The sequence below is a fragment of the Danio rerio genome, chromosome 21 (genome assembly GCF_049306965.1).
Source record: "Danio rerio strain Tuebingen ecotype United States chromosome 21, GRCz12tu, whole genome shotgun sequence".
NCBI classification, from domain to species: domain Eukaryota; kingdom Metazoa; phylum Chordata; class Actinopteri; order Cypriniformes; family Danionidae; genus Danio; species Danio rerio.
The window spans coordinates 4,988,612-5,006,456 of record NC_133196.1 but is presented as its reverse complement, the minus strand read 5'-3'; the positions used below and the strand labels follow the sequence as shown (position 1 = coordinate 5,006,456).

The 17,845-nt window shown below is 36.2% G+C and overlaps 1 protein-coding gene across 29 annotated transcripts in view; it reads right to left on the bottom strand.

The window, feature by feature from the left end:
- The window catches only part of rapgef1b (Rap guanine nucleotide exchange factor (GEF) 1b), a 104,443-nt gene extending 89,866 nt beyond the window's left edge, over positions 1-14,577 (bottom strand). For 17 of the 29 annotated variants that reach the window (XR_012396496.1, XR_012396497.1, XR_012396499.1 and 14 more), the window contains exon 1: positions 14,257-14,577. Coding sequence is in view for 24 of the 29 variants with exons in the window: in XM_073934349.1 (XP_073790450.1) it covers positions 14,257-14,284 (28 nt within the window). In the remaining 5 variants the exon portion in view is untranslated. Of the gene's footprint in view, positions 1-2,155; positions 2,796-14,256 lie in introns of those variants that run through there. The other 12 variants (XR_012396498.1, XM_021468780.3, XM_021468783.3 and 9 more) reach the window with 2 other exon arrangements.
- Positions 14,578-17,845: the final 3,268 nt, after the last annotated feature.

Below are 17,845 nucleotides of genomic sequence, written 5' to 3'. Positions count from 1 at the left end.
CTGAACAAGCTAATCAAGGTCTTACAAGGTATACTTGAAACATACAGGCAGGTGTGTTGAGGCAAGTTGGAGCTAAACCCTGCAGGGACACCGGCCCTCCAGGACCGAGATTGGTGACCCCTGCCCTAGACGATCTTGATCCAGGATTTCTACAATTCTGCCAATCATATTTTCAAGTTTAGGAGAGAAGCAAATGCAGCTGCAAGAGTCTTTCATTGTTTCACACACGTTGCTCAGCGGTATGGACACCTCTAAATGATGTTAAAAGAGTCACATACTGTATTTATAAGGTATAATTTACCTAAAAATGTATTTTTTTCATATAATAATGTATTAGTGGCCGGGAAATCACACGTGACGTGAGCTGCTGACTGTGCGCACGCGTCAACTTTAGTGAACAGAACATGCATATGCTGCGAGTAACAGATAATAAAGTTGTAAATAACATTCAGTTTGTGGCACAGAGTGATCGTTTGAGAGCCGCGCGTGAAGTATAAACAGCACTTAGCAGTGAAAATGAAACCGAAAGAGAGCACATCATTTAAATATTCACATCGCATTTTAGAGTTATGACTGCGACCAGCATTTGATATGCTTTTTCTTTCATAGCGAACACACAGCTGTGCATGAAAATAAATGTTTACAGTGTCAGTTTAACTATTCTAGCATATATAATGTTGATTTTACCAGTGAATAAAATAGTCTAATAACAGATTGCAATATAGGCCTATATCTTAAACATAATTCAACATCAGAATTATTATAAGTAGAATATAATTATTGATAGAAACCAGTAGACCTACACATAATATTAATATTGTTGTTTTACCATATGTTACCATAATCTCATAATAAGCTTTATTTTACATCTACAGAATCGTGAGAGAATCGTGATCTTTATTTTAAGCAAAAAAAAAAAAAAAAAAAAACGCGATTCTAATTTTAGCCATAATCTTGCAGCTCTACTATTATCGTGACACTGATGATTTTGCAATATATCGTGTAGCCCTGATAATACATCTTTCAAAAACTCACACAATCTGCTCTACAACAGGCGAATGGGATCAGTTTGAACGAGCATCTGATTGATCTGCTGCATCTCTGTTTCTGGACGCTGATCTTTGGGTTGGATCCACCCAGAGTTTGACTGTTTGAAATGAGCACTTAGACAAAAGCCACACAGCTGGAACAGCGAGGAATGTCCCTGGAATTTCACATCAGAGCTTCTGTATTCCCAGAAATACACTTTTTGCTGGAGAACCAGCTAGCACTTTTCTTTTAACATGTAACACTAACAAAAATACAGCAGAATCACTCTGTGCAACAATATATGAAGAAGCATCATCCAAAAATACCTAAACATCCAAATCTATTTACCTTATTATTTGCCGACGAGCGGGCGCAGCCATTTAAACCTGTTTGGCTCGAGACTTCCAGTCTCATTCACTTCCATTCATTTTTTGACGTTAAAAACTGCTCGTTTTGCTGTTTGATGTTGCAAACTGATTTTTTCTTATTATATTATTCTACTTGGTTTGTATAGTAATGCAAACATTTGTTTGTAGAGCAAGTAGTTTGACCGAATTTTATTATCCCAAGTCATTTCTCGCATAGGCGACTGAATCTAAAACAAGTTTCTAAATCTAAGTTCTAAAACAATTGAGAAAACAGGCGCACTTTTGTGATTTTTTGTGAAATGCTGGCATCCACACAACTCCTTCATGTTGTCTCAACACAAATAGATCAAGTTAACTTAATTGTTCTTAAAAATGTAAGTGGATTGAACACAAAACAATTAAGTATTTTGTTGATTCATTTTAAATGAGCAGCTTGAGCAAACATCACAAATCATTTTGAGTGTATTGAAAACCAATTGCAATGCCTCAACAATGCTAACATAACACCCCAATTCAGCTTCACAAGAGTCATTAAAACCAAAATACACCACTAATTAGCAACGCACAAAAACAACACAACTTGCACACTTTATGTCCAGAATGAAAGGAAAGCTCAAAAGATCCACAAGCGAACACAAACCAACCAAACACAAAGTCCATCCCGCGTTTATAACGTTATATATAACTCGTTACATCACACCCCGAAAACACAAAGTCCAAACACTTCCGCATAAACCCGCCCAGCAACCCGCTCTCACCTGTATCTGCTTCTCCAGGATTAAAGTAGTCCGTGTCCTCCAGAAGAGGCTGAGTTCTCCGACTGCTGTTCCCCATGGAGCCTTTAAACTTCTCCTTCAGCGATTTAAAAACTAGTTTGAGACCGTCTCGGATCTTTAGAGATTACATTTAACATTTTCTTCAATCAAAACACACACAAAAAAGTCAAAGCTCCATCCAGCTCAATAGAGGAGTCAGAAATAAGCATTGCTCTGGGTTCACAGTTAGTCAGTCTCAGTCAATCCCATGACCCAGCCTGACTCAGACATCAAAGCAAGAGTGACAACTAAAAATAAACCCAAATACAACTTCCAGAGAACGTTCCGTGTGTGTGATGTCGGAATGATAGAACATCCAGATTCCAAATGGAACTCCGGAACGATGATTCAAATTTAAATCCACAGATGAAAAACTGCAACTGACACGTGAGGAAGGATCGATAAAAGCCTACGGCATGGAAAACTGCGCACACGCAAAGCAAATGAGCGCTCAATACATTTTAAACCTCCGTTATGAAGTTCTGAAGAGAAAAAAAAAGACAAATCAGATAACACAGCTCAGAAATATTACTGGAAGTGCTCAATCTTACATCTATCCACTCCTGCATGTCCACACACACACAGAGCTGCTTCTCTCAAACACACACACACACAGCACCATCTAATTACTGAAGCTCAGGATAGTAAGAGCATGTTTTTCATTCTAGTAATCTGCTGCGCTCATTTCTCTAAAACCCCAAATTACAGTTTTGGGATAAAAAAAGAAGAAGAAAAAAAAATAACAAGCAGCCAGAAATTACTCAAAATAATTCTGTACTTATTCTGGCCAATCAGAGGTCTGAACGCTCCCGGCGACCAATCAGAGCGCAGCACGCTCAATCAGGAATTAGGAACTAAAGCCAAATAAAGCTCATCAAGTTATTAGAAGTCATTTTATTTTAGGTCAGCAGGAAGGAAGATTGCAGCGCAATATAAAAAAAAAAAACGGTTTAATCTTTTATATGGCTACTGCAAAATAGCCTTTTCTGTGGAGATTTTAAACCACGTGGAATCACAAATAGACTATTTCACCAAGGTTAAATGTTTTCAAAAGCATTTGTAAGAGATTCAACTTATATTAAACTGATTTTGACTAAGTATACAGAAATAAAACATAAACAGACATTTTATAAAACTAATAAGCAAAATAAGTGACATTAGGGAAGCCCAAATTCTCTGTATAATATTGAACCATTCGGCATGACATCCACGGTTCAATACTCACTTGTGAATTGTGTTTAAATGATTTATGTGCATTTTATACTCTCCGAATTGACTGTTTGTGCCTGTAAGTCTATGAGCTGAGATGAGGAAACTCCTCCCTGCGTGTAAATATCCAATCACTATGCTCTAAAGTTAGGGGGCGCTTGACCATCATTCCACACTTTAACATGGCGAGTGGCATTGAAGTGAGGCAACAGTTGGAGGAAGCGCCGGCATCTTTCATATCCGCAGTGTGGCACATGTTGCATTTGATTTTGAGTATGATGTCGAGGAAAAATAAAAAAATGACAGTGCAAGCATTGCTTTAGAAGCTTACCCAAACGGAAACACCAACGGCCACATCTGTGGCACCATCATCCAGCAATATCACTGTCTGAAGGCAGGATAGCAGACAAGGAAATAAAGTCCTCCAAAAAAACAACAGTCCCTCGCTGAATTCTTCCAGCAAACATACCCAACTGGTTCCGAAAGACACATAAAATAACTAAGGCAGTGTAAAGTTAAATTAAGATTGTTTATTTATGTTTACTGAAGTACAAATATGTTTATTCATCCATTCATTCATTCATTTTCTTGTCGGCTTAGTCCCTTTATTAATCCGGCGTCGCCACAGCGGAATGAATCGCCAACTTATCCAGCAAGTTTTTACGCAGCGGATGCCCTTCCAGCCGCAACCCATCTCTGGCAAACATCCACACACACATTCACACACACACTCATACACTACGGACAATTTAGCCTACCCAATTCACCTGTCCCACATGTCTTTGGACTGTGGGGGAAACCGGAGCACCCGGAGGAAACCCACGCGAACGCAGGGAGAACATGCAAACTCCACACAGAAACACCAACTTAGCCGAGGTTCGAACCAGCGACCTTCTTGCTGTGAGGCGTCAGCACTACCTACTGCGCCACTGCCTCGCCCTACATCCACACACACTTGTACTCTATTTAGTAGTTTATTTAGGACAATTTAGTCTACCCATTTCACCTGTACCACATGTGTTTGGACTGTGGGGGAAAACGGAACACCCGGAGGAAACCCACGCGAACGCAGGGAGAACATGCAAACTCCACACAGGAACGCCATCTGACACAGCCGAGGCTCGAACCAGCCACCTTCTTGCTGTGAGGCGAAAGCACTACCTTCTGCGCCACTGCGTCGCCAAAGTACAAATAAGTTTTTTTGATATGGTCAATGTTTATTAACTTCACAACTTATTACTTATAATATTATTTATTTTTATTATACAATACAGTAGGAACTAGTGTACTTATCTTGGCTTTGAAGTAAAATAATGGAGTATTGCAATAAATCATTTTTATTTTTTCCCTTTAACCTCTTACTGTTCCTATTGCCTAAGCATAGAATAAAAAACAAAACAAAACAAAAAAACACTTGTGTCGAGCCATTAGAACCGAACCAAAAACCTTGTTAAAAAACCGAGGTATGTATTGAACCTTAAGCTAACTGTACTGTTGTATCTCTAAGTTTTAGGAACAACAAATAATACCTTGACTTCTAGTTGATCATTTGATATCAGAAGTGGCTTATACGAAAGGCAAAGGCCTCTAGATTACGCTTATTTGGCCTAAATAAAATATGATCACCTGATATCATAATATAATTTGATGAGCCTTGATTTTGAATTATTTCATTAGGACAGTAAGGTCTGACTTTTCTTAGACAAAAGTCTTGTCACTGAACAGAAATAATGTCCAGTATAGAATATAAAGTCATGCTGCAGTGGAGACAGGATGAATATTGTGTCTGACTCCATCATGAGCTTGGAGGACTGCATCCATACATCTCTGCACTGACTCAAAACACTGATTAATAAAGTCATCTGGAATGACAAAGAAAGCTTTCCTGCAGGACTCCCAGAGTTCATCAAGATTTCTTGGATTCATCTTTAACGACTCTCCCATCTTAGCCCAGACATGCTCAACAATGTTTATAACTGGTGACTGGGCTGGCCAATCCTGGAGCGGCTTCACCTTCTTTGCTTTCAGAAGCTTTCATGTGGAGGCTGAAGTATGAGAAGGAGCGCTATCCTGCTGGAGAATTCACCCTCTCCTGTGGTTTGTAATGTAATGGGCAGCACAAATGTCTTGATACCTCAGGCTGTTGATGTTGATCATCCACTCTGCAGATCTCTCGCACACCCCCATACTGAATGTAACCCCAAACCATGATTTCTCCTTCACCAAACTTGACTGATTTCTCTGAGAATTTTGGGTCCATGTGGATTCCAGTAGGTCTTCTGCAGTATTTGTGATGATTGGGATGCAGCTCAACAGATTCACCGTTCTGCCACTTTTCCAAATGATCAATAAGAAGTCAAGTTATTATTTGTTGCTCTTACAACTAGGATCGACGACAAGACTTTTTTCAGGTAGTGTATATACAATATTGGAAACATTAAAACAAAAACATTTGCATTTAACAATCTGACAATAATCTAAATGTAGCTTGATTGTACATTGCCAACAATATTATGAATGTATAAATATCTATAGCCTACACAACTTCCCATCCAGCCTGAAAATGCACAAGTCATCTGAATGTGTCATGAGTCTGTATTTGTCAGTAGTGTGTGATTTCTCAGTTTACTGCCAGACTCACAAGCATCCTCATGTGAGTACACACACACACACATAGATAGACACAGACACACACACACACACTTTTGTTGTCTGGGTCATACACAGCAATGCAGCTACACTTAAATACACACATACTAGTGATGCACAATATATAGAATAATTATCCTTATCGTGATAATGGTATATGCAATATTCATATCATAGAGAAGTGTAATAAATTAATTGTAATTCATTGTAACTTATTACAATTATTGCAAGTTAATCATTTTCTAAATTAATTTTATAAGTAATGCAAGCCATTTTAAGTCAGTTTAAGATAATAGGAGTTTAAGTGACAAATAAGGTTCGATTCAGCCTAAATATTAAGGCAACCAGTTTTTTTTTTTTTTTTACAGTGCAGTTTTTAAGAATATTAAAACATTGGGCTGAAACAGAAAATTCTGGATGCATTTTGATGGGAACCAAGATTGAAGAATAATTATTGGTAAAAAAAAAAAAAATTAGTTGAAGTCAGAATTTTTTAAATATTTCCCAAATGATGTTTAACAGAGCAAGGCAATTTAAGCATTATGTCTGATAATATTTTTTCTTCTGGAGAAAGTCTTATTTGTTTTATTTCGGCTAGAATGAAAGCAGTTTTTAATATTTTAAACACCATTTTGGGGTCAAAATTATTAGCCCCTTTAAGTCATATATTTTTTCCATCGTCTACAGAACAAACCATCGTTTTACAATAACTTGACTAATTACCCTAACCTGTCTAGTTACCCTAATTAACCAAGTTCAGCCTTTGAATGTCACTTTAAGCTGTATAGAAGTGTCTTGAAAAACATCTAGTCAAATATTATTTACTGTCATCATGGCAAAGATAAAATAAATCCATTATTAGAAACAAGTTATTAAAACTATTATGTTTAGAAACGTGTTGTAAAAATCTCTGTTAAACATAAATTGGGGAAAAAAATAAATGGGGGGGCTAATAATTCTGACTTCACCTGTATATCTAATCTCACGTACAGTATATTGTGCACAAATGATAAGCTACATTTTATGGGGGATTTTAGTATTGGGCTCAGATAGGAAAAAAATGAACATTTTCCATTCTCTATTAACTAAGTGAAGTTTCATAAAATAATTTTGAGAGGAGCATGTGATCTGATTGAGTACGACTGGCTAATCAGTAATAATCCAATCAAAGGGATCCTAGTTTACAATAAATGGATCTTTTCTTCCTACTGCTCTATCTTCGTTTTGGAAGAACCCCCCCTTCCACCCCATTTCTTCCTTTTCCAAGGGGGAGCTCTCGAGACCTACCTGATCTCGGATGCCCTTATATGCTTATTGACCGGGCGGGAGCCTTGGGCTCAATTATCTCAGAGCTCAGGGTTCTCTCCCGGGACAGCATGCCAAACCTGCTATAAACGCTAAGCATATCTAAATGGGAACTCATAAGAAGTCTTTGGGTTTGGATCAGGATTAATGTGAGCAAATGATGACAAAATCTTCATTGTCACTGAATCGTTAATCACTAGGAAACCTTGAGAGAGAGAGACACACACACACACACACTCTCCAGATTTCTCACACACTCATTTTCTTCCCTACAGTTTATTTTCTCACTGCCGTAAGGAAGTTGAGGGAGGTCAGATCAGCTTCCTGGTTTTGTTCAGCAGGAGGAGGCCGATTTTAATTCATCTGCATGCATGACATCAGGAAAGAAACGCGCTGATTTCCAGAGTAACATCCATAGGATTTTTGTGCGAGATATTTGTCTTACTTTTGCAGCCTAATAGCTTGTTTCCACTGAACGGTACATTTCCATTTCCACTGTCCAATGAATGAATATTCACTGTCCAATCCAATGAGACGTTTTTTTAAGTGTTCACCTGACCAATACGATGCACAAGACAAACAATCTAGCCGGTAACCAAACACATGCCAACCTCCAAAACAAACAAAGAGCGCGCACATAATGCAGACACGTCCTGCAGGTCGGTGCAAGACCTGACAAAACGTGGAGCGGATCAAAACACGCCAAGAATGTGCTTCAAAATGCGCAGAAATCCAACAAAACGGAGTGTGCGCGTTGATCAGATTAGGTTAATTCCCAAATAAGAAGCAGGACTGCGGGGTTTAAAAGGCTCAAACGCGTTCTGCCATGCTAAAATGCGACAAATGTGCCTTTCAGGTGTGTCGCGGAGGAATGTTGAGGTGAGAGACGCCTGAGGATACACATTCCTCAGGGAATAGCACTCTTTCAACGCAATGCCAGAATGTGAGAGACAATATCAAGAGATTTTAACGAGGAACTTAGGAACAAGGCATGGCATTTAAGGGTTAGTTCACCCAAAAATGAAATGCACTCAATTTACTTGCCCTGAAGAGAGTACAAACCTTCAATTGAACACAAAAGGTGATATTTTGAAGAATGCAGGAAACTAGAAGCTCCTAATATGAAAAGGTGGAAAAATATCTAGAAAAAAATAATGGTTACTGATTTTTACATTGCGTAAAGGATCTTCTATTGTGTTCAACAGAAGAAAGAAGCTCAAACAAGTTTGGAACACAAACGAGGAGGATAGGTAAATAAGAAATAGGTAAATGATGGCAGAATTAGATTTTTTGGGTGAACTACCCACCTAAATGAATCAAAAGTGACAATACTGTTAATTTCTGTTTTCATAAATGCTCATGCTGTAATTTTATAGTCATTATAATATCCTCAACTGAATTGGCTAACATTTTCCACCCAAAATATGAAGCAACACAACATTGTTTAATAATAAAGGTTTCCAAAGCTCAAAAGCAGCATATAGGAATGTTGAATGCATCACAGCAAAAATTGCATAATAAATAAAATTTAATGAAATAAACAATTATTATAAAGAGAAATAATGTTTTGGAACTGCATTTGTCAACAAATCAACTCAGCCTAAGCAAGTGATACTTCATATCGAAAACACGTGATGTATGCAGTCTAAAACAATAAATTAAAGAGATAATTCACCCAAGAATGAAATGTGCTCATCATTTACTTGCCCTGAAGAGAGTACAAACCTTAAACTTCTTTCTTCACTTGAACACAAAAGAAGATATTTTGAAGAATGCAGAAAACCGAGTGCTACTGATATGAAAAAATATACATAAAATCAATGGTTACTGATTTCTAACATTCTTTAAAGCAGCTTCTATTGTGTTTATAAAAAGAAAGAAACTAACAAGAACAGGAGGATGAGTAAATGATGACAGAATTTAGATTTTGGGGTGAACTATCCCTTTAAATTGATCAAATATTGTTTGATTTCTGTTTTCATAAATGTTGTAATTTTCTAGTCCTCAAATGAATTATATGAATTTTTTTCACTCAAAATAGGAAGCAACACAACATTGTTTAATAACAACAACAACAACAACAACAATAAATGTTTCTTAAACTCAAAATCAATATATTGGATTGTTTCCAGCAAACTGGAGTAATAATGCTGAGTGTATCACAGCAAAAATTACATGATAAATATATATTTAATCAAATAAACAATTATTCTAAAGAGAAATGTTTTGGAACTGCATTTGTCAACAAATCAACTCAGCCTTTCTAAGCAAGTGATACTTCATATCGAAAACACGTGATATATGCAGTCTTAAACAATAAATTAAAGAGATAATTCACCCAAGAATGAAATGTGCTCATCATTTACTTGCCCTAAAGAGAGTACAAACCTTAAACTTCTTTCTTCACATGAACACAAAAGAAGATATTTTGAAGAATGCAGAAAACCGAGTACTACTGATATGAAAAGGTGAAAAAATATACATAAAATCAATGGTTACTGATTTCTAACATTCTTTAAAGCAGCTTCTATTGTGTTCATTAAAAGAAAGAAACTAACAAGAACAGGAGGATGAGTAAATGATGACAGAATTTAGATTTTGGGGTGAACTATCCCTTTAAATTGATCAAATATTGTTTGATTTCTGTTTTTTGAAGTTTTTTCACCCAAAATATGAAGCAACACAACATTGTTTAATAACAACAACAACAACAACAATAATAACAATAATAATTAATGATTATTGATCTCAAAACCAACATACTGGATTGTTTTCAGAAGACTGGAGTAATAATGCTGAATGCATCACAGAAATAAATTAAATTACATATTAAATATATTTAATTGAATAGAAAACTATTATAAAGAGAATTAATGTTTCGCAATTATTCATCATTTTTTCATTACATCAACTCAGCCTTTCAAAGTAAACCCCAAACTCCAAAATAGTATTAATTCTGAAGATGCCTCACACAGGTGAGTGGGCTTGACAAACCACCTGTAGAAAACACACTCTTTCATCTCTCAGCCATTTTAACCAACTCTTGCACCAGACACAATTTTTTCCAATCACACCATAAAAAAAAAACATAAAAAAAAAACATTGTGCATTTATGAAGTGTGCTTTTCAACACTCCCTCACATAATTATGAGCACAAACAGTTTCTTTCTATAATGACCACTTTTTTTGTGTATTGCCTCTTCTCGAATCGCTCCTCAATTGTAAGTCACATTGAAAAAGCGTCTATGCTACTAAATAATTAAGATAGTTTAATCAAAAACGCATGACAAATGCAGTCTGAAACAAGTTTGAGTTTGTCTTTCTCCCGTTCAAAGCATAAGAAAGATATTTGGAAGAATCTTGGGCAACCTGTAACCATTGACTTCCATAGTATTTGTTTTCCTACTAAAGTCAATGGGTACCTGTTTCTAAGATTCTTCAAAATAACTTGGAACCTTCAAACAAACTGGTTTGAAACAAGTAAATGGTGTTTAAAATCAAACGATGACAGTTTTCATTTTTTTCATCTACAATAAAAGGCACTATCTGCTTCCAACATCAACTCAATCAGCAACCAATAACCTAAAGAATCACCAATATTGGTCAGTAATGATGAAGCGACTGATATATCCCACTGTAGGTTCTCAGTAACCTAAAAAGATATCTCTATCACAGCAATATCTGAACAGCTCATGGTGCCCTGCAGCCTCACCCAAACCCGGACCTTCAGGACAGCTGTTTAGGGGTGATCAGGGGGATTGAGTTTCCTTCCCACTGCCACAAAAAAAAAACCTGTCGTTTTCCGTTACTAGACTCACCATCACAACCAGAGACACAACACACACACACTTCCTGGTCTGTGTTGTCATAGTGCTAAGCTTACTACGGCATGCAACTGTATCAAACACTATCCATAGAGTCAATGGCAAATTAAACAAACTAAAGAATATTAAAACGAGAGGCAAAAAAAGGCAACAGTCCCAGCAAAAAAAACTAAAAAACATTTGCATCCTGCAGCACATTACACTTTATCAAAACTCAATATTTACACAACATTTGTATAAGAAACGCTGTTCTTGGGAATTCATTTGACTTGAGAGACTACATAAAACCACTGGGATAAGAAAGTATTGTATTGTATATTTTTATTTAATGTCATGCCAGCAACCAAGCCTATTTTCATGGCAGAAACCTTTCAATAGTAAATATACAATTTAAAATCAACAAACAAATGAATACATAAATTAAATAAGATTTTTAGTGTTGATGCATGATAAAAATAGCAAAATCTTTTCTGGTGTTACTTTGTCAAAAATGTCCTTAAATCATTCTGCATAAATTCGCAGATTTTTAACCAAATTCTGCGCAGAAATAGTAAAAATGTCCGCAGATTCCGTCTGGCCCTACCCTTTGGCATATAATTCAATAAATATAATTCAATAATTCATATAAAGCATATAATTCAATAAATATGACCATATTAATTACATCAAATTAACAGCTGCACTGGACAAAACATTTAGCGCCTTGTATGCTTAATTTGAACAAGAAAAAATAGCTTAAAACATTAAATAAATGTTAAAGAAAGCATAATGTTAAACTCTCAAGCATCAACATATTGTTACAACACCAATTCTTTTTGTATTTAACGCTTCAATGAATGATCTGCTAGATAGAATCATATAATCCCAAGCGGAACATGACTTTTATAGAATGAGAAGGCTATCTGCATTTGCCGTTTGTTTTACCCCAATTTGCAAATGTAAGAGAATTTTCGTTTAGACTACATTTAAGCCTGGTTTATACTTCTTCGTCAAGTGATCGGCATGACCCATGGTGCATGCAAAGCGCGTAGCCGTGCATTTATACTTCTGCACGCTGTTTCGGTTGCAGAAATGCAAAATACCCACCCAGTCTTCTGTATTCACGAAAATCACATCAGTGACAGATTTTAAGCACAATATGACAGATTGTAAGCATGTGTCTCAAACACAATAATTCAACATCAGAATTAATGATCAGGACAAATCTAAAGTCTGTTCAAGTCCACTATTCCAAGTCTATACAACATTGAGCATTTTAACCAACAGTACAGCTACACAAAGCCTATTGCTGTTTTACAACATGTTTGAGAATAACAATAATAATAGCTCACTCATATTAACCTTTATTTTACATCTACACAATCGTGAGAAAATCGTCATCTTTATTTTAGGCTAAAAAAAAAAATCACTATTCTCATTTTAGCCAGAATCGTGCAGCTCTACAATATCTATATTATGACTACTTAACCTTTGTTTTAAAAACATAACCTTTGTTTTACTTATATTAATGACTATTTCTTTACGTCAAACCACAATTTCAATTTATTAATTTCTGTTTTAATCAACTCTATACGTTTTGGCAAAGTATCCCCTGAACAAAAGACACTTGTATCATCTTCAAATAAAATCTTATTAATCCTATTTATTTTTGCAATTTCTCTGATTCACTCCTCTACATTAATCCAATCAAAGTTAATGATTTTATTCTAAATAGAGCCGTTCAAGTCATCTGCACAAATTGTATTCACATCACAATATAAATTGCAGCAAAATAAAATATCGCAATGTCAGATGTTTCCAATATCGTGCAGCCCTAAGGACCTTTATTTTTTATTCATTCATTTTGCTTTCAGCTTAGTCCCTACATTAATCTGGGGTTCGCCTCAGCGGAATGAACCGCCAACTTATCCAGCATATGCTTTACCCAGCAGATGCCCTAAAAGCTGCAATCCATCACTGGGAAACATTCATACACCCCATTGTTAATGTTTACATACCGCAAAATGGTCTATATCAGGGATGTCCAAACTCGTGTCCTGCATAGTTTAACTCCAACTTTCTTCAAGACACCAGCCTGGAAGTTTCTAGTATACCTAGAAAGAGCTTGATTAGCTGGTTCAGGTGTGTTTAATTGGGGTCGGAACTAAAATATGCAGGACACCGGCCCTCCAGGACCACGTTTGGACACCCCTGGTATATATTGTGTGTATTGTTGTTGTAAATTACTGCACGCAAGGAGTATCTTGTAATTGTACAAATTAAATTATCAATACATTATTTCTCATACAATATATTATTTTAAACTACTATAACGTCAGTAAAAGTCACTTTGAGAGTAACATTTTCGAAATTAAAAATCGGCAAAACACATTAAGGTCTAAAAATACTACTCATAACAATAAATAAACTACTTTTCACTAAATATGGAACCTGTTAATTAACAGATATATAAATTACAGCGCACACTTAACAAAAAAGACTTCTGCTGCTTGTTTAAACTACTAAATGAGTTAAAAACAACACAATTCTTACGTTTTTTATTTAGGACAAAAATGTTTAATTGGTTAATTCCACTTAAATTTGTAAAAGTATTAAGCTAACTTAATTTGTGTTGGGACACCGCAAAGAAATTGTGTGGAACTCATCCTTTACAACTCACTGTTGCACACTCTTGAGTTCACTTATTAGTGTGAGTGAAAATCAGCCTGTGAGAGTCTGAGATTGACAACAGCAGCAGGCTAGGGAGTCTCAATGTTACTCTACAGTTTGCACGTGTTTATCCAATAATAAAAACATTTAATCACACATATAAAATTGTTTTTGTGATTGTTTGCTGCTAGTCTCGGTTTTAAAAAACAACGTTTAAATGTCCCCTCATCAGAAACGAGCGCTTGCTAACACACACACTGATTTAGGTTATCCCACATCCATTTCTGGCTCCAAATAAACATTAGAGACTCCTGCCTTTTGGTGCACGTTTTATTTAAGCACTGAAAGAAGATTGGAAAGCTGTGAAGGTGAATTACACCCAAGGCCTACACACCCAAACGGGCTTACCGTGCTTGCTTTCTATTTTCCCCGACATGACGGCAGCGCTGGCCGGAGCCAATCCTCAGTTTGGACACTCACAGGAGGACAAATTTGGGGGTTGAGGCCACGGTTATCCTGAATTGTGTTCGTCAGCCACACATTTTGATGCAGCGGGTCCGTGTGGATGTAAATCCCTGGTGAAAATGTGGAAGAAACCGTTCACATGCACACGCTGGCGACGGACAGACAGTGAAAGCGACTGCTGATGTGTGTGTGTGTGTGTGTGTGTGTGTGTGTGTGTGTGTGTTCGGGACGATCCATTGGGATGCGAACACAGCGCCGACTTCTGACTGGAATCACGAGCTACAGGGATAAAAAGGGATTTTTCGGGATCCAGACTGACTGGAATACTGCTAAAACATGTATCCTGTCGTAATTTAGTCTTCCTCGTGCCATTCATCAGGTCAAATGCGTGGAACATGAAATGAGATGTTTATTAGAATGTTCGTGCTGCTCTTTTCTGCATAATGCACACTTTTATTGATTTTTTCCTCTTGTTTCTAATTCAAATATCTAAGCATTTGTCAGTCAAAAAGCTTTTCCAAGACAAATAAAACATTGTTTTCACAAATAATAAGTCAAAATGATGTGAGTTTTTATTTAAAAAAGCAAAATTATCAGCCGGTGTGGTAAGATTACTTCACATTTAAAAGAAGCTTGTTTTACTTACAACATTCGCAAATTTGACCTTTTTTTTTTTAGAGGAAAAACTAATTTAATCTTGACTACTAAAGGTATACATACAGGCTCAAATTATTATTATTTATTATTTTTACATAATATCTACATAAAATATATAGCCTAATTACATCTATTAAAAAATTTCTACTTATTTTGATTAAAATTATATTAAATTTTTAATTTATTAATTAGTTTTTTTTTTTCCTTAGGCTTAGTCTCTTTGTTCAGGGGTTGCCACAGCGAAATGAACTGCCAACTTATCCAGCATGTTTTACCAAAGACCATAGAATACAAAAGGGACTGCATTAACACAGCGGATGCCCTTCCAGCTGCAACCCAGTACTGGAAAAATCAAGATTATTTAAATGAATTTCTAAAATTGCACGTTTTTACGTAAATTATTTTAAAATGAAGAGCTTTCAAGACATATAAGCTAAACAATAAACATAAGTACTAGGTGTAGAACAATCACACTAAAGTAGAATAGTGGCCATCTTCCGCCATCTTGCGGATGAATTATAAAATCACACCCCTTTTTTAAAGTACTGGCTTTATATATTTATTTGTGATAATAGGCTATATCATGAACACTTGAACTACGCTATGCTAATTTATTTATTTATAGCTTGATCATTCACGTCTGTTTGTCATATAAAATAACTGCAATGAAAGTTAATTAGAGACTCGTTGTGGCAAGTTTGTCGAGACCAAAGTAATTTCTAAATACATATTAATTATTTTAGCAAACAATTAATCCCTGCCGTTTCTGTGCTTTTACAGTATCTTAACCTCCACCGCTAGATAGAGCACCTGAACTACAAAACACAGTTTTCACTCAGTTTTTCATTTTCAACTTCACTGTCGATCATTTCAAACGAGCAACACGTAAATGTTTATTATTAAGTAAATATATATATATTTTTTGAAATTTATTTTATGATTGTTATTTCATATGCAGCAAGTGAACACGGTAAAATCAAAGTTTGCAGCTTTTCTAAAACTACAAAATATCAGTTTATAGACTGCTGTTGTTCTGTATTTTGTTCACAATTTTAAATAAATCGTATCCATCTTGATTTACAATGAAATCTGTTACTTTTTTTAATAATCTAAAGACGATATTTTGAATGCATGCATATATATATATATATGCATGCATTCAAAATATCGTCTTTAGATTATTAAAAAAAGTAACATATATATATATATATATATATATATATATATATATATATATATATATATATATATATATATATATATATATATACGTGTGTGTGTGTATATATATACATATATATGTGTGTATATATATATATATATATATATATATATATATATATATATATATATATATATATATATATATATATCAGGGCAATGTTTATGAGTTTGAATAAGTTTGAAAAAGTAGGAGTTTAATAAAATAATATAATAATAATACTAATTATTATTATTATTATTATGGGGCGGCACAATGACTCAGTGATTAGCAGTGTCGCCTTACAGTAAGACTGTCGCTGGTTCGAGTCCCGGCTGGGTCCGCTGGCATTTCTGTGTGGAGTTTGCATGTTCTCCCTGTATTGGAAGAGACCTTGAACGTGGCATGGTTGCTTGTGCCAGAAGGGCTGGTCTGAGTATTTCAGAAACTGCTGATCTACTGGGATTTTCAAAAGAAGATTGGAAAAACATTGCCTGGTCTGGTGAGTCTTGATTTCCACTGCAACATTCGGATGGTCGGGACAGAATTTGCCGTCAGCAACATGAAAGCATGGATCCATCTTGCTTTGTATCAACGCTTCAGGCTGGTGGTGGTGGTGTAATGGTGTGGGGGATATTTTCTTTGCACACTTTGGGCTCATTAGTACCAATTGAGCATCATGTCAACACCACAGCCTACCTGGGTATTGTTGCTGACCATGTCCATGCCTTTATGACCACAGTGTACTCATCTTCTGATGGCAACTTCCAGCAGGATAACACATCATGTCATAAAGCGTGAATCATCTCAGACTGGTTTCTTTAACGTGACAATGAGTTCACTGTATTCAAATGGCCTCCACAGTCACCAGAGCTCAATCCAATAGAGCACCTTTGGGATGTGGTGGAACGGGAGATTCATATCATGGATGTGCAGCCGACAAATCTGCAGCAACTGTGTGATGCTATCATGTCAATATTGAGCAAAATCTTTGAGGAATATTTCCAGTATCTTGTGGGCAGCTAAAATAATTGGCAGCAGATACAAGTGGCTGTTTAAATCAGTGACAATGTGTGTGTGTGGAGTGAAATATTGGTCTGTGAGCCACAGCAGTCAGTGTGTGTTTGTCCATGTGGAGAGTTTGATCTGCTGATGTGGATCTCTGTGCTGGAGCATTTGCTCAGGTCTGCTGGAGATCAGCGGGCATCGATTGATCAGCCTGACTGACTGTCAGCGTGAGACTGCAGTGAATCAGTAACCGATCAGAACACACACACACACACACACACACACACACACACACACACACACACACACACACACACACACACACACACACACACACACACACACACACACACACACACACAGATGAAAATACTGCAGATGGAGGAATGTTTTTCGTCTCTTGACCTCCAGCACTATGACTTATTGACTGGTGCGCTCGTGTGTCCTCAGAAAACAAGTGAAGGGTCAAAAGTCACGTTTATAACCTGCTCAGTGTCGGACAGGAGAAATAGGATGATCCGTCAAATGTGACAGAAACAGACACACACGGAGAAAGAGAGAAATAAAGGTCAAACAAAATCAAAAACAGACTTGTGTTAAAGGCATTAGTGGCCATTACTGATGCGTTTAGTCTAATTTTACTTTACTTTTAGGCTGTATGTTGAT